The 27570-nt window shown below is 46.4% G+C and overlaps 6 protein-coding genes across 6 annotated transcripts; 3 read left to right on the top strand and 3 right to left on the bottom strand.

The window, feature by feature from the left end:
• Positions 1 to 17572: 17572 nt before the first annotated feature.
• On the top strand, positions 17573 to 17893 carry F5891DRAFT_939464 (uncharacterized protein; the record flags this gene model as incomplete). The annotated part of the gene is made up of 2 exons (XM_041374226.1): positions 17573 to 17707; positions 17732 to 17893. 2 exons carry the CDS (start codon positions 17573 to 17575, stop codon positions 17891 to 17893), a joined length of 297 nt encoding a protein of 98 aa, XP_041233323.1.
• Positions 17894 to 19230: 1337 nt separating this feature from the next.
• F5891DRAFT_212072 (NADH-ubiquinone oxidoreductase complex I, 21 kDa subunit-domain-containing protein) lies at positions 19231 to 20310 on the bottom strand. The gene is made up of 5 exons (XM_041370919.1): positions 20082 to 20310; positions 19915 to 20016; positions 19697 to 19861; positions 19623 to 19635; positions 19231 to 19567 (listed from the first exon to the last, which is right to left on the bottom strand). Exons 1-5 carry the CDS (start codon positions 20224 to 20226, stop codon positions 19489 to 19491), a joined length of 504 nt encoding a protein of 167 aa, XP_041233322.1. The 5' UTR covers positions 20227 to 20310; the 3' UTR covers positions 19231 to 19488.
• Positions 20311 to 20639: 329 nt separating this feature from the next.
• F5891DRAFT_974399 (uncharacterized protein) lies at positions 20640 to 23328 on the top strand (the record flags this gene model as incomplete). The annotated part of the gene is made up of 5 exons (XM_041376455.1): positions 20640 to 20723; positions 20775 to 20891; positions 20956 to 21220; positions 21275 to 22086; positions 22141 to 23328. The coding sequence occupies 5 exons, from the start codon at positions 20640 to 20642 to the stop codon at positions 23326 to 23328; spliced, it is 2466 nt and encodes an 821-aa protein (XP_041233321.1).
• A 344-nt stretch (positions 23329 to 23672) lies between these two features.
• Positions 23673 to 24659, bottom strand: F5891DRAFT_974398 (uncharacterized protein; the record flags this gene model as incomplete). The annotated part of the gene is made up of 5 exons (XM_041376454.1): positions 23673 to 23811; positions 24040 to 24054; positions 24095 to 24441; positions 24465 to 24559; positions 24599 to 24659. The coding sequence occupies 5 exons, from the start codon at positions 24657 to 24659 to the stop codon at positions 23673 to 23675; spliced, it is 657 nt and encodes a 218-aa protein (XP_041233320.1).
• An 83-nt stretch (positions 24660 to 24742) lies between these two features.
• On the bottom strand, positions 24743 to 26751 carry F5891DRAFT_996842 (Pkinase-domain-containing protein). The gene is made up of 9 exons (XM_041378409.1): positions 26713 to 26751; positions 26569 to 26661; positions 26397 to 26504; positions 26292 to 26341; positions 26108 to 26241; positions 25872 to 26051; positions 25703 to 25821; positions 25467 to 25653; positions 24743 to 25413 (listed from the first exon to the last, which is right to left on the bottom strand). The coding sequence occupies exons 3-9, from the start codon at positions 26438 to 26440 to the stop codon at positions 25015 to 25017; spliced, it is 1113 nt and encodes a 370-aa protein (XP_041233319.1). The 5' UTR covers positions 26441 to 26504; positions 26569 to 26661; positions 26713 to 26751; the 3' UTR covers positions 24743 to 25014.
• F5891DRAFT_996832 (uncharacterized protein) lies at positions 26595 to 27540 on the top strand. Its single transcript, XM_041378408.1, has 7 exons — positions 26595 to 26690; positions 26777 to 26846; positions 26894 to 27032; positions 27081 to 27226; positions 27279 to 27323; positions 27376 to 27428; positions 27452 to 27540. The coding sequence occupies exons 1-6, from the start codon at positions 26655 to 26657 to the stop codon at positions 27426 to 27428; spliced, it is 489 nt and encodes a 162-aa protein (XP_041233318.1). The 5' UTR covers positions 26595 to 26654; the 3' UTR covers positions 27452 to 27540.
• The last annotated feature ends 30 nt before the right edge of the window (positions 27541 to 27570 follow it).

The raw sequence follows: 27570 nt of genomic DNA, 5'->3' as shown, positions 1-27570 counted from the left end.
TGTCTATATAACAATATTTGCCTTACATCTCTCTTCAGCCCAGCTGTCTATAATATCCTACTCTACATATTACCCAGATGGGCCCACCCATCTCCATGAATGATCATATTCCCCCGGCACATCTGTCAACATCAAGGATATATATATCATTGGCATACATGGGCCCACCCGTCTCCATTGGAAATAATATGTGTCCCGGCCCATCCGTCATCATCAAGAATATACACAACATGGGCCCATGATCCACTGGCCCGTCTCATACAGGATATTATGGAGGTCGGGTGGCCCGTATAATACGGAATTTGTCACTGAAGGGGCTCATTAGGAATATGAGGAGGAGGTACAGGTACTGCATCATGGTAAGACGGGGGTGGGTTGTCAGTTGTTCTATTGACAGGGGATGGAGAAGGTGGATGAGCAATGCCCACTGATCGTTCTGCGACAATATGGATGACGGTTCTAATATCATCTTTAACCTCATCAGGAATAAGACGCAGAGTAAAGTTGCGTATACGCCTCTGAAGGTGCATAATGCCATGTCGGACTGATTTGTCCTCGACGAGGCGAGTGAGTCTCTCGATAAGGTCCGTAGCTCTGACAATGTTGATGAGGAGGTTGACGGAATACGTGTTTCTTTCAAAGAGGATTCTGTTGAGTTCAATGGTGTGTTGGGGGCAGAGCATGGCTGCCTCAATGAGGGTAAGATCTTCGGCATGGGTGATAAAGGCTTCATATCGGTCTTCATTGTTTGCGTACGTAGTGGTTGAGAAAGTGGATTCAGTAGGGGAGCATGAAGGAGGTTGGGAAAGACATTCTTGCTGGAGGTTCTGAGTTTGGGTGAGGAGTATATCGTCGATGTAGTTCCTGATTTCAAAGCGAGTTTCTGACTTTATAGGTGTTAAGGGTCTCCACGGCATTTCCCAAGTTTTCTTCAGGAATCCACTTGTTACTGGTGGAAGAATATCCTTTCCAAGATACTAGATAACGGCGTCTTCTTCCATTCCCTTTATGCACGAGGATGGCTTTGATTTCGTATTCTTCTTCTTCTTCTTCTAGAATATCAGGTGGTGGTTCTAAGAAGTTCAGGCTGTGTTCGTCATTTTCGCTATAGGACAATAACTGAGAAGCGTGGAATGTGGGGTGGATCTTCCATTGCGGCGGTAATTGGAGTGTGAAAGTGATTGGAGATAGTACTGCGGAGATAGCAAATGGTCCGTATCGCTTCGGAGCAAGTTTCCAAGACGGAAGTTTCAATCTGAGGTTGGTAGAGGATAGCCATACCCTATCTCCGACTTTCCATGGTTGATACTTCTGTCCGAAGGATCTTTCCGTCATTTGTTGCATAGCAATGTTATGACAGGCTACCGCTTCTCCTCTTATCTTTTGGAGAAGTTTCACTCGTTCTTCTGCTGCAGGTATCTTTGATTCAGGGAGAATGTGTGGGAGAGCCTTTGGTTCGTATCCCATCATAATGAAGAAGGGGGAAGCGTCTTTCACAGCATGTCTTCGATGATTGTGGACGAATTCAGCGATAGGGAGGTGTTCTACCCATTCTGACGGGTTGTTCTGGCAGTATATCTGTAGATAGGTTTCCTGTTCCTGATTTAACTGTTCTGTTTGTCCATCAGTCTGTGGGTGATATGCGCTGGAAGGGGCGATAGTGTAATCAAGAAGTTGTGCCAATTCTAGCAAGAATTTGGAGAGGAATTGGGATCCTCTATCTGATATTACTTTGTCATGGAGACCAAAGCGTTTGAAAACGTGTTTTAGGAAAAGTTTCGCCACTCCTTCAGAAGATATAGTTTTGTGACAAGGGATAATGATCACCCCCTTACTAAGCCCATGGTCTACCACGACCATGATACTGTTGAAGCCTGAGGAGATAGGGAGATCGGTGATCAGATCAACGGAGACCTGTGCAAATGGTCGAGTGGCAGAGGTTGCGATAGGAAACAGGGGAGGGGTGGTAGGGTGGGTATTTACTTTCATCTGCTGGCAAGTGGCGCATCCATCAACATATTTCCTAATAAATGTTCCCATGCCAGGCCACCAGGCTTCTCGCTTGACCAATTCTTCTGTTTTAAAATGGCCAGGATGCCCTGTGGTGGGATGATTGTGGTACTTTTCTAGGATTTGGCGTCTATGACCGGGTGCGATGTACACACGATCTTTATAGAAAAGGATGTCGTCAGAAACCGACCAATCCGAAAGAGAAGACTTCATTGGGGGTAAACAAAGACCATTCAAAGCATCCTGTGCCGTAGTAAAAATAGGATCACGAGTTTCCGAGGATAGGGCAGCACGAAGATCATTATCAATGAGTCGGATAAACATGGAATCTGGTAGTAACACTGTTTCCTGATTATCAGCAGATCTGTCATCATGGTCCGGTCGTCAAGATAGTGTGTCTGGAACAACTAGTTTTGATCCAGGAACATGATGTAATTCTAGATCAAAAGAAGTCAAAAATAGCTGCCAATGTGCTTGTCATCTAGAGAGTCGTTCTGATTTTCGGAAATATAAGAGATTCATGTGATCGGTGAATACAATGATGGGGAATGGATGCCCTTCCAAGTAGTGTCTCCAATGGGAAAGAGCTCGTATGATGGCCAATAATTCTCTGTCATGGATCGGATAGTTCCGTTCAGCTGGTCCAAACGACTGAGAAAGGTAAGCACATGGATGATAATTACCGTTCTCATCAGTTTGAAGCAACACTCCCCCTGAGGTGACGAGAGAGGCATCCGTTGCAATAGTGAAGTGTCGAGAAGGATCAGGATTGCAGAGTACAGGGTGACTGGTGAAGCATGCCTTGAGTTTTTCAAATGTTTGTTGACAAAATGGGGTCCAAACAAATGTGGTATCCTTTTTGGTCAAATTGATAAGAGGGCGGGCTATATCCGAGTAATGGGAGATGAAGGTTCGATAGAAGTTACAGAACCCTAAAAAAGAGCGAACTTCTTTCACCGATTGAGGGGCAGGCCAGTCTTGTATCCCGTTTGTTTTATCCTTGTCCATTTCTATGTGCCCAGGTTTAATGATCATGCCCAAGTATTCCACCTCTTGAGAGTCGAAGGTACATTTCTCAGGTTTCAAGAACAACTGTTCTTGGCGGATCTTTTCCAAGATAACACGAGTTCGTTTTTGATGTTCTTCGATCATAGTGGAAAAGATTAGGATATCGTCCATATAGATAACCAGCCATCCTTCGTTGAGTTCCGCCCGGAAAGTGCTATCCATATAGGCTTGGAATGTGGCGGGAGAATTGCATAATCCAAAGAACATGACCATTGGTTTGAACAACCCTTCTTCCATGATGAATGCTGCTTTCCATCTATCTTCGGTATGAATTCGAATATTGTTATATCCGGATCTGATATCCATTTTAGTGAAGAATTTAGCGCCATGTAATCATTTGACTAGAGATGAGGGAAGTGGAAGAGGATATGCATTCTTTATTGTCTGGTCGTTAAGGAAGCGATAGTCTTGACATGGGTGGAGTTCTCCACTCTTCTTTCCCACAAAGAAAAATCCGCTTGCCTGCAGGGATTTTGATTTGACGATAAATCCTTTGGCCAGGTTTTCAGCAATAAATTTTTTAACCGCAAGTCGCTCGTTGTGAGAAAGAGGATAAATTTTGGACGTTTTTGGGATGAAACTAGGCTTCGTTTCTATCCGATGATTGATACTGGGTCTCTCTGGGGGAGGTTGATTTAGACCATCTTTTGCAAATACGTCTGAGAAGCCGTGGAGGTAAGAAGGGACTAGTTCTTCGAAGGTTTTCTTTTGTTTGACTTTTTCTTCGAATGCGAATTCTTGAGCTTTATTGCTATACTTTGGTGTCTCCTTTGGAATTTCTTCTATTCTTTTGAGGTATTCTCCATCGTCCATAAGAGCTTCTGAGGATACCGGCGAAGTTGTCCATACGTCTTCTTTGGTATTGAATTCTTTAAAGAATGTTTTCCTTGGTCTGGATGTTTCTTTTACGTATTTTTCTACTTCAATAGATCTTTCCATGGCAGGGAGGGAAAGAGTCTGACTGGCCCAATTGATGGATGGGTTCATTGCTCTGAGCCAGGGGATCCCCAAGAGGATCTGATCTTTGGTTCCTAGCTTTGTGATGTTGAACTTTCCGATCATCATTCGTTCATTGATTTTGATGATGAGTGTGCAGTATCACTCCACTGGTCCGCTACTAAAGTAGCTTCCATCTGCGGTTCTGATAAAGAATGGTTTTTCTAATTTCTTGGTTCGAATTTTGTGCTTCTTCATGAAGTCTTCGGAGATATAAGTTCTGGCTGCTCTGGAATTGATTACTGCATTGGTTTCGACATTTCCTGGACGTGTTCACGAGATGAGGGTGATTGGGACACAAAGTTCTTTTCTTTCACCTATTGCTTGTATTACATGTATTGGTTCTTCTGGAGATACTACCATCGATGTAGACCTCCTCTTCAAAAATCCTTGTTAACTCATCTTGCTTCTTCCTCCTTTTCTTCCACTTGTCGTATAGGTGGGGAGGGTCCGTTCCTTTTCTGCGGACATTCCCTAGCGCGATGTCCAATTTGATGGCAGTTGAAACATTTTCTGATTCGCATGTGCTCCTGTTTCTCGGCTTCGGTAAGCCTGCCAATTCTGTCGACTACCATAGCATATTTGTCTCTAGCGGGGACAAATCGCTGATCTCCGAATCTTCTTTTCTTTTGTTGGGGAAAAGAACTCGCCCTTATAGATTGGAGCCGCATATAGCAGTTATCCATATCTACGACTGTGGTGATATAGTTGTCAAGGTTCTTTGGAACTCCTCCAGCATTGAATATCTTGGTGAGGAGTCCGGTGTAGGGATTCATTTCTGGCTGGGCTGGTAGAGACTGTTTTTACCTTACCTTATGTTGGCACTTTTGTAGCTTACATAATCAAGCAATCTTTTCACCAGTTACCAGTATGAGTCTGAGTGCTCAGCAGTTTTCTATGATATTTCCTCTCCTCTGAGCCTTAAGCCTAGTCCAGAAACCCTTTAGGGTCAAATAGCAGCTAGGTTCTGCAAGACCCAACATAAAGTTCAGACTCACCATCTGAATTGTTGTACCTTCACTGGTGTTCAGCCCATTCTGGAAATGGAATATCTTCATGTGTTCTTCTTTGATCTTTGCTTGTGCGAGGAGTCTTTGGAAGTCTGCAATGTAGCTTTGCAGTTCTCCGTTGCCTTGTTTGAGGTGAATGATTCTTGCTAAGGTGGTTCCGGAGGGGTCAATAGCTCCAAAGGCTTTATCGAATACTTCCATGAATTCTTTCATCGTTCCATATCCTTTCTTCTGTCCAGAAGAGTCGATGTGTTGGGCATCCATTAGGAATTCTTCTTTCCATAGCAGCGCATTTCCTTTATTCATAAATGAGGTGATAAAGATGACGCATTGCTTGTCGGTCTTGTATAATTCCTCGTTAATGTCCATGTATGCATTGCAGGATAGGATGAAAGATTTGGACTTCTCTCGATCTCCATCGAAGATGGGCGGATGATTAATCTTATATTTGAATAGTTTCGATGAAGACGACATGTTCAGTGGCGGTACGGGAGTACTGAGGTTAAGGGCTTGAAAGGTAGGAGTGAGTGAAGTCAGTTTGTCGTCTCTTCTTTGCCTGCGCTAGCTGTCTTGCTCAGCCAGGGCTTGTCTGTTTCTGTTTCTTTTCTTCAGGACACGTGTGGATACAGGTGTCCTTTGAGCTACTTGAATCTTTTGTTATGAACTGGGATAGTTCTAACAACAGAGACTCGACAGAGTCTTCCAGCTGTTGAGATTCGTAAAGTCCTTCAGAAAAGAAGGAGTTCTGTAAAGACTTAATCAAAGGAGTGCTTTGACTAAGAATGCTAGTTCAGACGACTTAAGATTGGAGGTCTTAAGCGAAGGAAGTTCTGGGTAAAACCTAGTAAGATTCAAGTGAAGTTCTACAAAGCTAATACACATGCTTAAATAAGTCAATATGCACGCACGGACCAAGGTAGTCGTGAGATATATGTAAGTACACGATCCAAGAAAGGTAAGTGATCATAGATGGAAAGCGTGTTATGGAACGAAGAGGGAAAAGAAGCAGAAGAAAAGCATTATTGTAACATGCGACCACGATCGGCGGCAGGGTAGTAACCTGCATCCTAGATCAAGGCGCCGAAGTCATCGTAATGCTGGCCGCCATATGGAAAACACTTGGTGTAGGTCTGCGGTCAGACCATCGCCTGAACATGGAATCGGTAAATACTAACAAGGACGCAACACTCGGCATCATTGAGAATGTGCCACTCGACTTCGGAGGAGGACCGCTGTACTTCCAAGTACAAGTCATACTTTATGCGGGTTTCGAGATTCTTCTCGGTCAACCATTCTTTAAACTGACTACCTGCCACATGTTTGATCTCCCTGACAGGGAACAGGATATTTTGGTTACCAACCCTAACACGTGCAAAGAGTTGCACATTCCGATGCTGCCTTGGGTGAAGCGCTGCACCAGCAGTCTTCCATGTTCTGATCACCTGCCGAAAGCAAAGGAAGAGAAGGGTTTTTAAATTTTGATGATCTGCATTATCCACGGGGAGACAGTACCTCGCATACCCCCCATCACCGGTATTTTCCTTCATCATGTCTCATTCATTCTCGCATGTTTCCTGAAGTGCTGCAAAGTGTGCGCGCTTCAAGCGCTCAATTATTGCTCTTAAGGAGCACTCCCGCATTGTTTTCCAATCTTGCGCAAAGTTCTGTTTCATCGTTTTCTCATTGCACCATCCCCAAACCATCGGTGCATTACGCACATTTATCGTCCACCTGTTCCGTTATTGATAAGGCATCTATCGACACCTTCAATTCTTATTATTCTTATGATCATGTGCTTCACACGCTGGTATATAAACCAGTCGCAAAGAATGTGCGCATGGTGCCTACCGCTATGCCACCAGAGTATAGGATAGTGCGCCAGCTACCCAAAGACCTGCTCGCAGGGTTACCTGACCTACCAACTCACCCCCCAGAATTCTCACCAGGTACCCACTGTAGAAACTACAATACTGCGAGGTGCTAATGAGGCTCCTGGCTGTATTTATAATTGTTGTAGGGTCGCGTGTTGCCTAGTCTGCTATACTTGTGACAACAAGTGCGTTCGACCCTAAAGGGGAAGCAAGTGCAGCAAAGATCTAGAAGTATGCACTAAAGCGAAGCGTGAGAAAGCGCAGGTGCGCGCAAGGCACGAAGGCGTGGGAATGCGCGTGCGTGCTGCATGAAGCGTGGGAAAGTGTGTGCGTGTATGTGGAAATGAGAGTGTGTAAGAATAAGTTTGCTTAAGTGATGATTAGATGCAAGATAAGAGATCAGAGTGCAAGATGTAAAGGAATAGATTTCTACTGCGACTTTCTAGGTAGTAAGTAGTAGGTAAAGTTAGGTAAAGGAAGTTAAAAGTGAAAAGTAGGTAATAGTATGTACTGCTGGCACTTATATATGCCTAAGAGCTGTCATGCGGAGCCGAAGCGCTACCGAGTAGGTATGTAAAGATATATATGAGTGAGAGTCCATGATAAAAATAAAGGTGGAATGATATGCTAATAAGAGAAATGGAAATATATGCACTAGAGGGCTTGATGGACAGTGGATAGATGCTTCTGGATGGCTGGCGCTATAGGGCACTCAAGCGTGGGAACGTGTGCACATGCATATACATCATGCAGCGCGGGAAGTGTGCATGGGAAAGCTGCGCCTCATATAGGGATAGCTGCAGACAGCACACAAAATGGTGCTGCAAGTTTGTGCAATGAATTCCCTAGTGAAAGGTGCCATATCACACCATGAGAGGCATGAGTCTCTACACCGCTTCATGCACGAGTGTGCGGAAAAGCTGGACCCAGATCCAGCCAATTGGCTATGGCCTGAAGAGCTCAAATTAATAACTTGGCTCATTAAGGTTCACAAACTCGTGTTTGCTTGGGGCGCCTCAGAGTGGGGACGCCTCAATGAAACATATTTCCTGCCTTACAAGATTCCGACAGTGCCGCACACCCCATGGTCGCAGCGCAACATCCCAATTCCACCCGCAATTACTGGCGAAGTTTTCGCATCATCAAGGAAAAGATATCATCAGGAGTATACAAGCCGTCAACGGCCGCTTATCATTTGCGCTGATTTTGCGTTGTTAAGAAGGACGGCCATTCACTGCGCTTAGTCCATGACCTACAACCGCTCAATGAAGTGACCATTCACGATGCATCAGTTCTGCCATTCCCAGATTTTTGGCCGAAATGTTCGCCGGGTGCACGGTATACGCGATGAAGGTACAACAATTCAGATGGTGAGTCTGAACAATGTTGGGTCTTGCAGAACCTAGCTACTATTCAACCCTAAAGGGTTTCTGGACCAGGCTCAAGGCTCAGAGGAGAGGAAATATCATGAAAACTTGCTGATCTCTCAGACTCATACTGGTAACTGGTGAAAAGATAACTTGATTATGTAAGCTACAAAAGTGCCAACATAAGGTAAGGTAAAAACAGTCTCTACCAGCCCAGCCAGAAATGAATCCCTACAGCGATGTTAGATTTGTATGCCAGGTATGATCAGCGCGCGCTGCATGTGGACTCGCGCAACATGACAACCTTCGGAATGCCCTTAGGGCCACATCGTTTAACAATGCTTCCGCAAGGACATGCTAACGCCATTCAAGTCTATCAAGGCAATACGGCTTTCATTCTACAGGACCAAATTCCCAAGTACACATCACCATTCATCAATGATGTACCAATTGAGTTGGTCAATACCTGATATCAGCACGAGGATGGCTCTTATGAGACCATACCCGAAAATCTGGGCATTTGGTGCTTCATCTGGGAACACTGTAAAGTGGTCAACCGCATCTTGCAGCACCTAGAAAATGTTGGTGCGACGGTATCCACAACCAAGTTTGTATTAGCCGTGCCATCCATGACCATTGTTGGTCACAAGTGTACATTTGAAGGGCGCATACCTGATGAATCCAAGGTACAAAAGATTCAAGATTGGCCTGAACCGAAGAACCAGTCGCAAGTGCGCAGGTTCCTAGGTACATGTGGTGTCTTGTGCATTTTCATCTGTAATTTCTCACGCATTGCGCACCCGCTGATTAACCTGACCAAGAAAGATGTTCCATTCGAGTTCGGTGAAGAGCAGTGTCAAGCGATGCAAACACTCAAGCACTCCGTCCTAGATTCACCCACACTTTGGCGGATAGACTATGAAAGCGGCCACGAAGTCATCCTAGCGGTTGATACTTCGTGCGTCGCGATTGGGTATATCCTGCTACAAGTTGGTGAAGATGGCAAGCGCTACCCAAATCAGTTCAGATCAATTGCGCTCAACAAAATGGAAAGCCACTACTCCCAAGCGAAACTTGAGCTTTATGGCTTGTATCGCGTGCTGTGCGCTGTGCGCGTATATATATTGGACATTGTCAACTTAACGGTTGAAGTCAATGCGATGTATATTAAAGGTATGATTAATAATCCTGATCTGCAACCCAATGCAACCATCAATCGGTGGATCGCGGGTATCCTCCTATTTCAATTTAATCTCGTTCATGTGCCCACTGCAAAACATGCTGGTGTAGATGGTCTCTCAAGGAGACCGCCCACCGATGATAATCCAGAAGAAGATGATGATCACGAGGATTGGATTGACCACACTTACTCATTTGGCTTCGTGATCCTGAATGATAGGACGCTCCAAGTTGAGGTGGCCGGCGCGAAATATGATCTAAATGTGCATATGATTCCATTCATGCAGCCGCCAAGGCACTTACCTGTCTTATGAACCTTTCTTGATGTTACAGAGCTGCTACAAGATGACCCGCAGATTCCGCACTCTGAGAAAGCGCAGGCGCTTGATAAGCACATGGTATTGATAGAACATTTCCTTCTCAACTGCAAAAGACCCGCTGATATTATAGATGATGCATTCACTGCATTCGTTAGTCACGCAGTGCACTTCTTCGTTCTGGAAGATAACCTTTGGCGCTGTGAAGCGAACAGCAAGCACCAGATTGTAGTGAAGTCGCATAAGCGCTACCAGATTCTGAAGCAAGCGCACAATGATCTAGGGCACAAGGGAATATACGCTGTTCACTCGCGGCTGCTACTGCATTTTTGGTGGCTGCACATAGACGATGACATCAAATGGTATACATGCACATGTCATGAGTGCCAGACCAGGCAATCGCTGAAACTCCACATGCCGCTGATGGTACCGACACCCGGAGGTTTGTTTCACAGGGTGCACATTGATACTATAAAGATGCCCAAAGCGGGCAGATATGAGAATCTAGTGCAAGCGTGTTGCGCGCTCACATCATATCTGGAATGGCGCATGTTGCACAAGGAGAATACCAAGTCGCTTATGGCCTTCATATATGAAGAGCTCCTATGCCAATGGGGTCCCATCACAGAGATCATTACTGACAATGTGCCTGCTTATAGACTTGCCACCAACATGCTTGCAGAGCGGTATGATATCCATCTGATCCGCATATTGCCCTATAATTTGCAAGCGAATGGTATAGTAGAGCACCAACACCGTGATGTCTGGGAGGCCATCATTAAAACTTGTGATGGAGATGATACTCATTGGTATCAAGTTGTTCACTCGGTATTCTGGGCCGAGTGCATTACCGTGCATTGAGCAACAGGTTTATCACCTTATTTTATGGTACATGGCATAGAGCTGATCTTCCCATTTGATCTAACAGAAGCAACATTCTTAGCGCTGATGCCAGTGTGCATGGCATTTACTACCACAGAACTCATTGCATGGCATGCACACCAGTTGCAGAAACGCATAGAGGATCTCACCGCTATCAGAGACAAGGTAATGAAGGTGCACTTTGCATCTGTTTGCGACTTCAAGAAGCACTTTCGCGCGACAATCCACGACTATGACCATGCACCCGGCACTTTAGTGCTGGTGCGCAACTTGAAGGTTGAGTACGAGCTAAGCAAGAAGACAAAGCCTGTGATACTTGGGACCGATGATAATAGTGTGCCACACAAAAGGAGGCTCATATCTTCTGGCCGAGTTGGACAGTGCTATCTCCAAATTGCGCTACGTGGTGTTCCGCATCATTCCTTATTTCCTGTGCAGCGACGAGCACATTATGGTGACAAGCGTCACTGGTAAAGACGACGAGACCCTAGATCATTTAGCTGACGAAGATGTTGAAGAACCCGATGAAGATGAACCTGAGCATGCGCCTGATGCATAGCGCTTATCCATTTTCCACATATCAGCCAACACTCTCACACACATAGCTGCACATAACCGCCATCACTCCACTCAACAAATTAACAATATATAAAACAAAACAACCGCAAAAACATATCATAGATTTCTATTCTCTCCATTTTACCCTGGGTTTCGGCCGGCGACCTCAGTTTCTCATTTTATCATGTCTCATAACACGCGCATTGCATTGAACATACATCCAACAGACTCTATCCTATACAGCCGATCAGCCGATAATCAACCACCAAGTACATATCACAAAAGATAAGTTACTATAGAAGTGCGTGCATAACCACCCATAGACTTTCTATTTGAACGCACACAGCCATGCAGTGCACATTTATACTCATAGACCATATGCCGACAGCACTAATATCAAGCGACGCACAGGGAATAACGAAGGAATAGACACGAAAGGACGCCTGATGAAGACAAGACAAGCGCGCAGCTTGCAGCGACCGCCATATTTTCTTATGACTCTATTTTACTTCATGCGCTTACTCATATTTCTCTCACTTAATCAGACCAGTGAATCGACTTGGACATAGAAATGGAATTGGACCGGAATTGGACCGGATGTGACAAGACAATGATATAAGGCACACCAAGCGCCGCTCCACTGGGAGACTCTGTAGTACAGGTGCGCTGGCACCAACAAGGAACTCTAAGCTAAAAGGGATATTCTAAGTACACCTAGTTCTTCTCCTCCAGAATTTCCACAATCTCTTTCTCCCAAGCGCCCCAGTTGCGCCCCATGCAGTAAATCTAGTTGCTCATCGCCATAACCTCAGCCTCCTGCACATGGCTGTGCTGCCGCATATCAACTACTACTCCCTTCCACTTAGCAACCTCCTTCTCCAACTCGGTGTTCCGAATCCACAACTCAGAATTGTCGATGCATGCCTGATCAAGCTGCACCTCTATGTCGAGATGAGGGTGCTTAGGTGCCGGCGCAGGACAGGAAGTGAGAGGACGCTTTGCACGCTGAATGACAACAGTTTTGCCACCAACGGCAGCACCCTCATTGACAATCGACTCACCAACAATCTCCACATCCGAAGAACCAGTGTTGGGCACAGTATTAGTGATTGAACCAGCAGCTGGCACAGTGACAGGAGGAGTCTTGCCCTTTGGGGCAGGTGCAGGAACAGGCATTTTTGCCTTAGGAGCGGCTGGCGCAGCCACCTTGGGTTTGGGCGCAGCAGGCACGCACTCCTTTGCCTTGTCGCCAACTAAAGAAATATTAGAGCGGAAAAGAGGAAGAGAAAAGAAAACATACCGAAGGAACAGGCCTTCTTGGCCTTGGTGCAACCCTTGCATTGCAAGTTGCCATCAACCTGGATGCAAGGGTTATTGATTGACACGCATCGCGCACATGGGACTGCCAGGTGTGTGATCACCGACGTGGTCGTAAGATGCCTGCTGAAACACTAAGAATGCCAAGTTAGCACTTAGAAGAATAGGCAAGAGAACAAAAGACTTACCGGTCGCCCCATGTCCAAAACTTCTGGAGAAGTTCCTTTCTCTGCCTCGGTTGCCTTCTCCTTTCCATTTTCCGCTGCTTCCAACATCCCCGCCTCGGTCACCTTCTCCTTTCCATTTTCCGCTGCTTCCGACGTCCCCGCCTCCTTCACCTTCTCCTTCTCCGCGCGCTGCTGGCACACAGTCAGCACAGAATCCTCAGCCTTCTCCTTCCAAGCCTTGACGGCTTTGGTCAGAGTCTTCATGGCAGCCTTACCTGCACCAAGGTCCACTGCCTCTGTGTCACTGAGGGACAGGTGCACCCCAGCAGCGCATGCCTGATCAAACAGGGTGCTCATGTCATTCTAGGTTACAATTAGCAAAACAAGTAAGCACAGAATAAAGAAGAAACTCACCATTGTTTGCGCCCAAGTGCGAAGCCACAACTCCTGCTCCTCCAAAAGCTCCAGTTTCACCAGAGGGCACATCTTCACAGAATTGCGCATCATGCTGAGAGTCACTGCCCAGGACCGACAGATCCGGTCGGCAACAGTTTCCTCTGGCTCCTTTGGAGTTGCGTCATTGAGAGTGGTGTCATCAATGGATGTGTTGCCTTCATCTTGAGGGCACTCCTCAGGTTCAGGTGAGGGAGAGGGAGACACAGTAAGCAAAGAGGGATTGAAGATGACGGAAGACATGATGGTAGGAGATGATGAGGAGATTATCGCAAGGATGCGATGGATAATTGAATTGAAGAAGAGAAGTGCGACGTGAGGCCGGTTCTTTTATGCCCAAAACGAACCACATTATGTCGGCACAATGGTGCCCACAGTCCACAATTCACAAAACTCCAGTGGACCATTCCACATATGCTTTCAGCACATTCTGCCCATGATCACATGACTTTCTTCGTCGAAAATTCACTAAGTCCATCTGCCCCTATATACACTGACTGGGGACAGTCAGAAGCTAAGTTCCTACGAGATGTAGAGAGTAATATCTCTGTGGGCTTGCAGGGGTCTAAATTCCCAATGTCTCTATCACTTCCTAATATAGCGCGACTCATATCTCACTCTGCTTGCTCAAGCACTTTGTCAGCTGCTTGCGTGCACCAGTGCTCTGGTCGTGCATTTGTCGCACGTCAGTGCGCCCACCCTCGGTTCTGTTGCCCATCCTCCATCCATCCATTCCATGTCCATTCGGTTCGTCAGTGCGTATTCCAATTCTATTTTCATTGATTCTTACATATCTCCGGCACTTATGGCCATATTCCGTATGTTTTTCATTATGGACCCTTATATTACATATTATCTCCCGTCTGCTTCGCTTCTCAGTTCGCTTTAGTGCTTGACAGCGCTTAAACATTACTTAGTATATATACACGTGCCTAAACTGTATAATGACTATCTTTCTGCCCGCGCATTGTTGGACTATAAGTCAAAGTTCTCCCTCTAAATTTAAAGGATCCAAGTACAATACGAGCACCGCTGCCATACATTACTAGAGACTCTGCCAATTTGTTTCCTGACTCATTAAGAGTTGCTGTGCTCCACCACCTGCACGTGCGCTTCTGTTATAAGTCACATGCCATCGCTTATCATCGGCTGTTGTCGCTCATCAGTGCTTCACGTCGCCTTCACTCACTCGCGCGCCTTACCAGGCTTGACTAAGCGCCCAGTCCAGTGTTTCCCTCCATATTATACATTTAGAGGAACCTTCTCAGTAGCAATCCCCTTGGGCCGACATATATCTCACTCATCAAGGACTACTTGAGTTATCTCATACCACTCATATTACCCCACTTCCCATTCCTCTTCTACATCAGGTAAAGCATAGAAGGTGCCAGCTTTGTGAAAATACACATTTGACTGCAGTTGAGGTAGCTATAGTGTGTAACACATAAGTTGTAATGCTAGCAAGAGCAATCAGTATTCCTATCACCAGTGGCGAGCCAACAGTAAGCTGTGTGAAGCCTATGGGCTAGCCCTGGGGAACAGCCAGTGGCAGTGTTTTGATGATGATGGAATACCTGAAATAGAAGGTAGCTCCCATCTGCTGTAGATCAGTCTTATTGCAAATATCAATGTAATATCAATGTATGATATCACCTTCATGCAATGTCAAGTTATTAAGTCATGTCACACCAACTCCCAGCTTTAAGAATGAGCAACAAAGAGCCCAAAGACTGGTGGTAGGGACATTTTGATACCCACTCCAATTTTGAGAAGAAACTCCCTGCAGCCTATGCAAATGAGAAAGAGAGATGACCAAAAGTGATGTATGGAGTGTGCAAAATTACAAAGACAATTGATGAGCAACAGAAGGATTGCAAGGAGCAGTGCCAAGGCCTATGAAATGATGTGCAAACACATGATTAATTCATTGCATATTGTAAGTGTCTCAATACTACTCTCTTAGGTTCTGTTAGTCATCTTTTTTAGTGTGGTCATGATTGGATAGCCTCATCAAGGACCAAAATTGTCCATGGATGTATGGAAGACCTGATACCATGGTCTCCCATCTCAATTCTTGCGATAATCAACCACCAGAAGTCTGTGCACAGGTACACACTGTGTGTATCGAAAAGTGGTGGATCAGAGCACTGTGATTTGCTCATCATGAGGTTATTAGTTTGAATTCACCACAATTACATCAGTTTTGGGTTTGAATGACCTGTGTATTTCCAACAATCATTGCAGTTGCCTTTGTCACTTGTTGGATTATTTGATGTTCCCGTGTGATGCTCGGACCCAAGCTGGGCAGCAAACAGGGTATTTTCATATATGTGTCAAGGAATATAGGGCACTATCAGTTCCATTACCATTGCCCATCATTTGTTCTTTCCTGCACTTGTGCATCTGCTTGTCTGTGCTTTCCTGCACATCAGCCGCATCAGATACACATTCCTGCGCTTCAGATACCTCAGAAACACATTAGGAAGGTTCCTTGTCCAAACCCCATTGGTATGTGAATTTCCTTACCTCGAGGCTTGTAAAATGTGTTGCAGCCTTATTACATGTCCTTACATATTTCCTATATTTCCTATCCCTTCCTACTCCAAGTGGGATTTTAGACACTATAAGTTGCCTATACTTTGGAGTACTTACTACACTTCCCTTGTACTGTATACCTCACCCTATAGGTTTACCTTCGAAGTAGTCCCTAGTAGTGCGCACTTTTTAGCCCCTATTAGGTTTCTTATACCTCTCTAATCTAGGATCCCTTACCTCACAATATACCTTTGCCCTCGCTCCCTTGAAACCTCATTTCTTAACCTCCCTATACCTTGTCTACACTTTCCTGTGCTTTTCACACCTTCAACCGTGTGTTCCCGCGCCTCAGATAACCTCGGATACATTCCTATACCTCGCGCATACCTTGTCCGCTATTTTCCCGCACTTAGCACACTCTCAGGTCACACATATCCATCATCCTTCTAGTAGCAAATTCCTTTAGGGTTGAATGTGTCTGTATAGACATAGCAGCTAGGCATTAGCTTGACCCAACTTTGTCCTTGCTACTCAGCAGGACTGTTGTTACCACATTGGTCATGGATTCAAATAACCCATCCTCAGGATCTCAGTCACCACTATTATTCCCTCCAACCTCATCCTCATCTTGTACTGGTAGTCCAGCATTTGGTGAAGGATCCTGGCCAGCCCCATCAAAATGGGTGTAGCAGATATCACAGTCTCAGAACTACATGATAGATACCCCAACTACTGCTAGAGGCACTCCTTCATGATCACACTGGATACCAGCTTTTCAGGAACATTTTGAGACTCATATTGCCAACATCACCACATCATGCAGGTTCTCCCTCAATTGGATTGAAAATAAAGTAGTCCATAGTTTCATGAATGAGTTTTTCCCCTTTGTGAATCCGATCTCAAGTTATCAACTCTCCAATCATATTATTCCATGTGAAGTCGAAAAGTACCAGCAAGCTGTCAAAAACTGTTGTTGTGGAAGTGATGCAACACTCCAGACAGATGGATGGACAGGCATAAATTTTTGTTACCTGCTGGCATTTATGATCACAACAGCAAGTCAACAAGCAAGACTATTCTCAGCTGTTTCAAGTTTACCCATAGTAATTAAAAAAAACAGGTCCACATGGTTCGAGTAGTAGATGTATCTACTCAGCACAAAACTGTCCAATACCTCAAAATTCTCATGATCAGTGTTATTGAAGAGGTTCAGCTTGGCTGGAAGGTAAATATCATTGCTGTTACATCAGATGCATCGGGCAAGTCTTAGGCAGCTCAAAAACAGCTTGTTGAGAAGTTTCCATCATTAGTATCTGCAGATTGCTATGCTCACCAGGTAATTATGTCTGGTGTCTCATTTGTCACTACAAGTTATTAATACTATTATTGCAAAGATCAATTTTATTGTTGGTGACTATTTCAAGTCATCTGGTGGCACAGTTTACCTGAGATATTCAAAGAAAGCATCTGACCTCATTTCTTGGCTTCGAAGCAAGACCCTTGTTCTAGCAACACTAAGAAATATTCAAGTTGCCCTCAATTCAACCAACCCTTCCTGCTCTCACTGTGTTCTCACCATAATCTGTGCAGTTTTGACTCAATGAACTGCTCATTATCTTGCTTTCAGATGACTTCTTGATCTTAAATTTGCACTCAACATTCTCATCAGGCAGGAGAAGAGTCTCAAATGAAATTCAAAAATAGTTACAGGTGATGCTGCCTCATGAAAAAAGCAAGGGAGATGCTGGGATTGATCAAAGACCCAGTGATGTGGATGACCCTGGCTCAGTAGAAGATACTTTCTTTTTCATCAAGTATCAGCTGAATACAAGTGTTCCTAGGATGGTTGGTCACCTGCAGCCGTTATCATTGGTAATCAACATTGCTCAGGCCACACACTGTCATCTCAACAAAGTTTTAATCATTTTCAGCTTTCTAATATCAAAATATATTGTGCAACAAGGGAAGGCTTCATCAGTTGAAGAGAATTCAATAATCTAGGCTATCATTAATTCTCTTGAAAAGCACTGGAGCAAATGCAATCAAGATGTGTTTCTAGCTGCAGTTGTTTTGAACTCCTTTTACAAGATCAAGCCCTTTGCTTGCCTTTGCAAATTTACCAATGCAGGACTCATGACACTATTTGTCAAGTTATGGGGTTGATTTTTCCCTAATACACCCTCTGATGAGTTTTGAAAGGAGCTCTTGGAGTATCTAGAAGGACATGGGGACTATGGCAAAGAATTTATAAATTGGGTGGACTTGATGTATGTTCAAGTCTATCACTATTTTTCTTGTCACTCATAACACTGCAAATTGCAGTGAAAACATCCTGACCCTCTCAAGGTGTATGAGGGTATACATTTTCAAGATGTCAACCCAATACCACTGCAGAAATTCACTCAGCAAATTCTCTCAATTTGCACAAACTCAGCTTCTTGTGAACGACTTTTCAGTCTTTTTGGCACAGTACTCACAAAACTTCATTCATGTCTCAGTCTTAAAGGCCTCACAGACTTGGCAGAATTGTGCTTGCATTTGCGAGACGAGTATATGCAGATGGAGGACAAAAAGGGCTGTCTACATTGCATAAAAAAAATCATCCCCGACCCACTACCTCCACCAGTTACTGTGACTATAACTCCTGCAGGCTCAGATTTTGTCCCTGATAGAAACTCAAGATGGAGACAACAGTGACAATGACCACTCACTTGGGCACATCACATCCATTCTTGCACAGCACTCATTAGAAGACGAGGACACCATAGACATGGGGTTTGGATTCAATGATATCCTCCTTCAACAACTTTTCAACTTCAAAGATGAGAGCTGGGTAAAAATGACAGAAGCATTCAGAATGAGATCAATTGATGATGAATTCAAGTTTTATGAGTTAGTTGACATGGATGCAGAAGGTGAAGACAACAAGCAAACATTCAACAACATGATGAGTAGTACAATCTAGTGTTTATCTACAGCCAATGATATGATGTTCTTCCAGCTTAGTAAGGCCTGGGAAAGCCAACCACCGCCCTACCGCCAATGGCTAAGCCAAACCTATTTTCCTGGCTAGTCAGTGGCTGGCCACTGGCAGTAGAAACACTGAAAACAATGGTGCACAACCTACCAGGAATACAAGTGCCATCCAGTGCAAATTTGGATACATCTTTTGATTATGGACCCACCATTGCAGTGGGACTTTGATATTCTCCACTGGTTGCCGCAAATAGTCCTCAAGCTCATCTACTAGAGATGCCGCTATGCCAAGAGTCCACTATGGACTGCAGAGACAATGATACATCTGAGGTAGACTTCAGCGAGCGAGGCTGTGTCATTGGTAATAGACTGATTAATCATAATGATGGAGTGAATGGAGTATTGAGAAATGTAGAGTCTGTCCTCACTTTATACCGTTGAATCATCGAGTTGTTGAAGCAGCAAGAGATAGGATCGAAGCAGCGGGTCACAGTTGCAGTCAACGACCTCCAAAAAATAAGGATCATAGTTAGTGGTGAATCGGGTCCAATATACAACACTGCGGAGAAGATTCGGAGGTAGTGCGGCTACATACCCGTGAACATACCTGTATACCGTGCTAATGGGTACGGTATGACCACAGGTACCACATCTCTACACCGTACCCGTACCCGCCATACCCATAACCCCCATACCCGCGGCGTAGCCCATACCCGTGCTATACCCTAAGTGCATGGCATCATCCTGCTAAGCCAACGACAGTACAATCAGCAGAAAAATATCTAATCTGATAGTTCCTTTTCCTTCACACCATATTTTGCAGCGTCGGTGCCGTGATGTTGATGGTTGACGAAGTTGAACCTAGAATAATTGCTATGAGTCTGGGACTGAACATTATGGCGATATATGTTCGTACATGGGGAATGCGTCTGCAAAGATTCAGAGATTTAGCAGGAAAAACGCTGATTGACATACTCCACCGATACTCACGGAATTTCAACTGAGACCATGCAGAGTTCCGGTATGCAGTGCCCTGCACCCACTCTGGCTGGCTGGATGTACCATACAAAGGCTTACCCTCAGCTGCCCTTTGGGAAAGCTCGGCCAGATCCAAGTCCTCCTCTCGTTTGTTCTCTGACCAGCCCCAGAATCGGACTAACAAAAAAACAATGAGACTGCTCACATCTTGCACAACCAGAGTATCTCACAACTTGAACGTTGGTATGCCAGCAAGAAACCGCCAAGGAAGCCAAGGAAGCCTCCAAGCCGAAAGCTGGTCTGCAGACGAACTTTTGCAGGGTCAGCCATATCTGAGGACAAGGATAATTCATATAAGCCTGATACAAAGCGTTGTGACTGAAACAAGGATGCGTACCCCAGAAATACAAAGCAGCCGGGAATGCAGCTGTTCCTGCAGCCCAGGTTGCATAGTCTGACGAACGGAAATAACGCACTACACGGAAAGCGTGTGGGTCAGCGTCGATGAGCGGGTATGGTGTCGTGACGACCTTGTTCGGCATGGCGACGAATGTTGATAAAAGAATGAACTGCTGTCGTCGTCGTCGTCGTGTGCAGGAAGACAAGGTCGCGAACAATGACCGGCCCTAAACCGGGAAGTGCCAGGCCTGCTCACCAAGTCAGTCCTATGATTATAACTTGTCCTCAACGTCCTCTGTTCTCTGTTTCTAGTTGCTGGTCGCCCGTTCTACAACGAGCGCAAAGCAGCCTGTAATTCCTTAACTCGCTGGCACATTTGTAGACTCATTGAGGGAGAATGAACGTGGACAGACGGAATGACCGCCGGGCGAAGAGGACTGCCCATTCATCTCCTTACGCTCGCCCAACAAAACATAGCAAGCCAGTTCCAACGAAAAAATCGGTGAGCACACGGCCCATGTTATTGTCTTCTATCTGAAACATCGTCTGACATTGTATGTCTAAGCTATGGAGCATTTCTGGCTTAATGAGCTTCTTACGATTCAGTGGCACCGAGGAGGATGATCGAACTGAGGATCTGGTGCGCTCAGGTGCCTCGTCCTCCAGTAATGATGAGGACGAGGATTTGCAGGTTCAGGAACAGGAGGGGCCCTCTCATATTCCGGCTCGTCAAGTTCAACTTGATCGGAACTCTGCGCCTGAATTTGTGCTCCCTCTTCCTCCTGGCGATGTACCGCCAGGGCACGAGGTTTGTAATCCATTAAGCATTGTCTGGTCTGGTAACTTTGATTCACGAAGAGTAGCCTTCCCAGGAACTAGTTTACCCGCCTGCTTGGGATGCCCAACAACCAGGACCTTCCAATGGGATATCCCAACCCGTCACTCCCGCACGACAGCCTTTCTACAGTTTAAATACACCACCTCACCAAACCAATGTCCCCCCCTACTTGCAGCAAAGTCCATCACTTGCTAAGAACCTCGAGCCTGTCACTCGATTCCTTGTCGAAAAAGCAGGGCGGCCTCTTAACGAATTCGAGGCAGCTGGCATAGTGGACTACATTCAAAAGAACGTACAAGGTACGAATTTCCTGCTCCAGCATGCTGTATAAGCATGTATTCATGCTCAAACAGCAGACAAGCCGGAACCCTTCCGATTCTCGACATCTCCGTCGCGTGGATCTTCTCCTAACCTTGGGCTTGGGACATCACATGGTGTATCAAGTGACATACGCGCTCCGAAAAAGACCCTTTCACGCAATCCCAATGGCGTATTACGCTGGCAGGGTGCGGGTAGCGCACGCCCACGAAACCGTTATCGATCGCCTGGGTTTGGATCTCGGCCTCAAGGCCCTCGTATTGAGCTATCTCCCATACGGACACCTTCTGCAACTGATGCAAAACGTCGCCGTGTGGGCAATGAAGCCGAGTCTTCGACTGCACAGAAGTCTGCGCCCCCATCGTCGATGTCTAGCATCGGTTTCCCGACCTCAAATTCTACTTCTCCCACCCGTTCTACACCTGCAATCAATGAGAAGACTCTAGTTCCACCAGTGTCTGCACCGACATTGGATCCGGCGGCTGTTGTTACGCCAAAGATGAACGGAGTAACTACACCTCGTTTACGCACTGCGGGTCTTTCTGTAAAGCCCACGACCCCGGCTGTACCCTCACCTTTACGACAAACGTGGAAGCAGAACGATTCACCGCCACAACCTCCAGCACGACCCACGCGTGCTGCAAACTATATGACGGGACTCATTAAGGAAGTCACCCCCCTCAAGAAACCTGACGTGGCGAACCCGTACCAGACTGCGAATCCTGTAAAGATGCCCACTAGGAAGCCTCCCACGAGACGCTTGCGCCCTCCAGCAGAGAAAAAAGAGAAACAGCAGAAGGAGCCAGAAGTCACCGCGCAGGCGATTATTGAAGCCACAGTGCCGAAGGTCAGTGGAGAAACTGTGATTCAGGTTTAGGGGCTGGACTGATGTTGATCATAGGGAAGTAAGCGCGCAAGGCCTCCGCCAGATATGGAAAGGCAAGAGAAACCGACTCGCGAAGCTCATGACACATATGTCCCGAAGACCAATGGTCATAGCAAAACTGCAAAGCCAATGGTTACTGCCGGAGAAGTCTCAAACCAGGACGAAAGCCCTACAAAGAAGCAAAAGACCGCGAAACCTACCTCCGTCGTGCTTTCCGTGGAAGAGGTGGAGGATGTTGAGATGATTCAGGACAAATCTTCGGTCTTTACGCGGCCTGCCGAGATTGTCGAGCCAGTCGAAGATACCCCTTCGTCACTCACTACGCCGAGCCCTACACCGTTCTCGCATACTCCATCTCTGGCCTTGCCGATGAAGACTGCATTTGGAGCCAAGACGTCGGCTCCTAGGGAACCATCCAAGTTGCGGTACAGTTACTACGCAGACAAGGAGACTGCCTCAGCTGAGGACAAACCAATGTCTGAGGCGCCGCCGGCACCGCTGATGGCATCCCGTAACCTTCCTAAAGAGACACAGACTACGTCCTTAAAGGCGAAACTACCCCCCAAAGAAGCTGCAGCAGCCATGGAGGTCGATGAATTGCCGAAGTATAGCTTCAAGCTTGCTGAGGCTGCCTATCCCGCTGGGCCCAGCCACGTCAAAGCTCGTATCGCAGCTGCCAGCATGTCTCGGCTCTCCTTCCCTACCTTCGAGTTTAAATCAGTACCACCATCCACAAACGGGTTCAACTGGACTGCAGCGGGCATGAAGGCACCTACCGCTGCTACCTCTGGTACTTGGTCGTGCGGCACATGCATGCTAGAGAACCCCGACAGTGCCAAGGACAAGTGCACAATCTGTGATGCGCCGAGGTCAGGCAGTACCGCACAACCCGCAGCTGTACCTCAGAAGACATTTGACTGGTCAAAAACTGCTATCAAAGAACCTTCAACGCAACACTTTGAGATTTGGCAGTGCGGTACTTGCATGCTGTCTAATCCAGACAGTGCGAAACTTAAATGCACTGTCTGTGATGCGGCCCGTCCTGGTGCTACTTTGGCCCCGGCATTTGACTGGTCTGCTGCAGGGATAAAGGCCCCAGGCTCATCGTCGGATACGTGGACTTGTTCCCTCTGCATGCTGAAGGTCCCTACCAGCGCAACCAAGTGTACAGTTTGTGACACTGAGCGGGACACGATGGACTGAATCCGCAAGAAAGCGGCGTGGAGAATCAAGTCGCATATACATTCTACGTCAAGAATATAGATGGCTTTTGTCTCAGTTTGCTCGCACACCTTCGTATTACACTTTACAATTGTATGACTTCATAGTGTCTTCATACCACCATCATGTCAGTACCATTGTAAGCACGCTGGGTCAGTACATATACCGTCGCTGATGTTGAAAGCTAAGCTTTCAGTATTCACCTTTTGGTGTAATGGTCATGCGCGGGCGGCGGTCTGACCATGTTACAACCATCCCTACTCTCACCAGGATCTTTCTTGTCTTCGTCTCTTTCATTAGATCATTCCAATGATTTCTTGTAGCATTCAAAGGATTACCCACAACATAAGAATGTAAGTATCGTATTTCGTGCTCAATAGGCTCAGAATATCTTGATAGGGTGGGTATATGCGCACAAAGGGTGGGTAGTATATGCGCACGTTAAGTGCCAGCACTCCTCCGAAACTTGAATTCAGCAACTTCAGGAATGGCTCGCAGCATACGAATCGCAACGCATCAAGTTTTAAGACGACGACGACATGGACATCGAGCCCATTGTACTCGTCTATGTGCCCATCTCGTGATACAGCCAATCTCGACATTCTGCTGCTATGCTCCTCCATCTTCTTCAAGTTGTCAACACAATACACCCCACAGACGAAGTGGTGTCTTCTCGTCTTTTGACCTACTTACCTTACGCTGATGGTGCTATCAGGATGTGCGTGACTTTGTCCTTTGAACTACTTACCTGATGCTAATGGTGCCGCGGCGGTGTCCCACTCTCAGGATGTGCGTGATCTTGTCTTTTAACTTGCTGATGTTGATGTTGCTGCAGCGGTGTCCCGCTCTCAGCTTGTGCGTGATCTCGTTTTTTTTGACCTGCTTACCTGCCGCTGATTGTGCTGCGGTCGTGTCCTGCTCTGAGCTCTCAGGAAGTGCGTGTCCTTGTCCTTTGACCCGATGCTGATAGTGCTCTGGCCATGTCATGCTCTCAGATGATGTGTGATCTCGTCTTCCGAGCTTCTTAGTGGACGCTGACGGTGCCACGGCCGTCACTTTCTGGCTCTGCTTAGTTGTTCCCCCATCTTTCGTGCTCTACCATCCATGTCACTCAGCACCGAGCTTCCACCATCTATTGTGGGCGGATTCACGCGCGTGTTGTTTCCTATTCTCCACACAGTGACCCGCAGGTATTCCCGTCGAGGGTAATACTCTGGGTCCAATGTGTTGATACCTGCAGTAAAACACGTACCCGCACTGGCAGTGTGGGTATGGATGCGGGTACGACTGCCCACACCCGCGGGTTTACTCATGCAGTTCTCTAAGCTACTGCTGCGTGCCCCGCACCTGCTTTTATGCTGTCGCGATACCTACTACTAGTAATATCACACAGTCGTAGCACGTCATATGAATCAATTCGTTCTACTGTACTACATCATATGGTGGGATAAGATTTATCTGAAAGTCGAAGAAAAATCTTATGTCGTCAGAGGAGAACGTGCCCCGGCATGCAGTATATGTGATGCGCCTCGACGACATATGTTGTGCTCCGATATTTTCCTAACGAAGAAAATAAAGCAGATGACGTCCGTTCTCGTCGTCTCACACCATACGCGGTTTCTACTGGGAGTCCAAGTCATTACTAGTCATTGGTTGTCAACGCAGTGATCACGAGTTTTTCGCATGTTGAGTGAAGTCTAATCTGCGAGCGAGTGGTCTCAGGTCGGTGCCATCGGGAGAGGTCAATTTTCGTTTGAGCTTGTTGGGTGCAGCGGCTTTGACGCCTGACCCTACACCGGCCATGTTAACGTTAACATCGAGTTCTTCGAGAGGGCGGGATGTTTGAGAAGCAGGTTTAGGTAGCTTGGAGGGATGTGACGGATGTGGCAGGGCGAAAAAGTATGCGTGGTTGAGAGCGTCTCTTGCGCTTATGCGCTTTCGAGGCTCATACACGAGAAACCTGCTAAGAAGATTAAGTGTATCTCCAGAAGCGGCAGTGAAGAGGTCGCGAAGGGGCGTTCTTGGGAATTGTCCAACCGGCACATAATCTGGCAGTTTGGTGTGGCCCTTGTGAAATCATAAGATACAAGCATGACATAGATGATCATACGAATACACACGGGCCAGTCCTCTTCTGTGGGGGTTCCGAGTGCCCGGAAGATGGTTTTGAGTTGATCCATGTCGCTCTCACCGGGAAGGTACGGCGTTCTCAACATGAGCTCTGCAAATATGCAGCCTACGGACCATATGTCGACCGCCGAGCTATAATACCGACAGCCAAATAGCAGCTCTGGTGGTCGGTACCATCTGCGCGCGTTGAGGAGCGAAAGCAAACCAGCGACTTGAAAGTACGCACCGAGTGATGACTTGACATGTCATTTTATGCCCCGGGTCTGCGAAATCTCTTGCTAGACCGAAATCAGCTATTTTGAGTTGTCCATCCGATGCAATGAGTAAGTTGTTGGGCTTCAGATCCTGTTAAGATACTATGAGTGGTGAAAGGTTGTGAGGGGCTTGTAGCATACTCGGTGAAGCATAAAATTTCTATGGCAAAATTCCAGCCCGCGCAAGGTCATCGCCATCCATGCTTTGATATCGGCAGGAAGGAAGACGAGCGACCGGTCCTGGATTATCATCTCAAGGTCGCTATCCAAGAATTCCAGCACCAGGTTAAGATTCGTTTTTGAAGAGAAGACGTCCAAAAGCTGTAAGGAAGATGGTCAGTGCTCACAAAGAAAGTGAGGATGTATTGGCGACGGACCTCGATAACATTCTGGTGGTGAAGCTCTCGTAGATATTTGACCTCTCGAATAGCAGACATGTCGAGCCCATCTTTGAATTGACCAACTTTTATCTTCTTGATGGCGACTTTGCGGCTTGTTGATGCCTCTCGGCCTGACAGGAGTCAGAGAAAGGCTTGTTGCCTGGCACATGAGCTACTTCACCTTGGTACACGACAGCGTATGTACCTTCACCGACTTTCCGGTCTTTCACCCTGCAGCGTGATGAATCAACATTTTACCGAATGAAACTTGCAGAAAGAAGCTTACCATCGCTTTTGTCTCGCTGTGTTGGCTTTTTCAACAGCGTCCATGGCAAATGTGAAGGAAGTATGACTTCAAGTTACGTTGGCTGAGCGCAGATCTATCATTAGTGTACTATTGTAGCCGTGGGAATTACATGAGGACCTAATTAGGAGTTCATGACAAAGTCGTAACATACCGCCGTGTCTGCGGGTGGCGTAACATCTGGCTGATACTTACAATACCTCGCGACCTTGGGCAGTTGTTAGGCGGCTGCATCAACGTATGGTTCCTATGATTGCTGAGACCGCAGACAAGTATGTTGGACGATTCGAAGGCTCACTTCCAGACGCATTAATCACAATCGCAGGGCGATTCTAGATGGATTGGCTAAGGTTGGCTTTTAGACCAATTTTGGCATACATGGAGCAGGTAGTATGTCCCTTTATCTGGAGCGCGGTGGTGGCTACTACATCGGTGGGCGTACCTCTGATGCACAACGAAGATGTCTCGACAGCTTCCAGACACCGGAGCGAGTAGACCTATCATCGACGGGGATATTAAAACCAGGAACGATTCCGCAATTGAGTCCTTCACGGAAAACGGCCTTCGATTTGCTGATGGCACCGAGCTACAGGCAGATATCATAGTATTTGCTATGGGGTATAATCATAATTCACCTTGACAAGCAGGACTCGTAAATTCTTGTAGTTACAGCGATCCCCGTGACTTCATGCGCGGAATCTGTGGAGATGAAATCGCATCAAAAATCACCAGGGTCTGGGGTTTAGACGAAGAAGGGCAATCTGCGGGAGTGTGGAGGTACTGCGGGCATGATGGTTTGTGGTTCGCAAATGGTATCCTGCGTCGTTCTTGTTACGGGCACATCAGTTTCATTTCGATGAACAGGTAATTTGGCTTTATCGCGCTTCCACAGTCTCCATTTGGCCATGCGTGAGTTCCTTCCTTGTGGTATGTAGAGCGTTGCTGATGATCGAAAATGTAGAAATCAAAGCAATAGAAGAAGGTATTTTGAACAAGGCGGGTATTGTTATTTGATGACGTTTCGAAGATCTGCTTATGATCAGGGCTGGAGGGCCTGTACGATGTACGAGTACTTACTGTGTGAATTAAAGGTTTTATGTACAATGAATTCAAGGGAATTTTCACTGGAGCCCTCATACAATGGTCACGGTAGTGC

Source organism: Suillus fuscotomentosus, assembly GCF_016647785.1.
Source record: "Suillus fuscotomentosus strain FC203 chromosome Unknown F5891scaffold_2, whole genome shotgun sequence".
NCBI lineage: Eukaryota > Fungi > Basidiomycota > Agaricomycetes > Boletales > Suillaceae > Suillus > Suillus fuscotomentosus.
The sequence above is the reverse complement of the archived record's forward strand: the minus strand, read 5'-3'. Positions and strand labels throughout refer to the sequence as shown.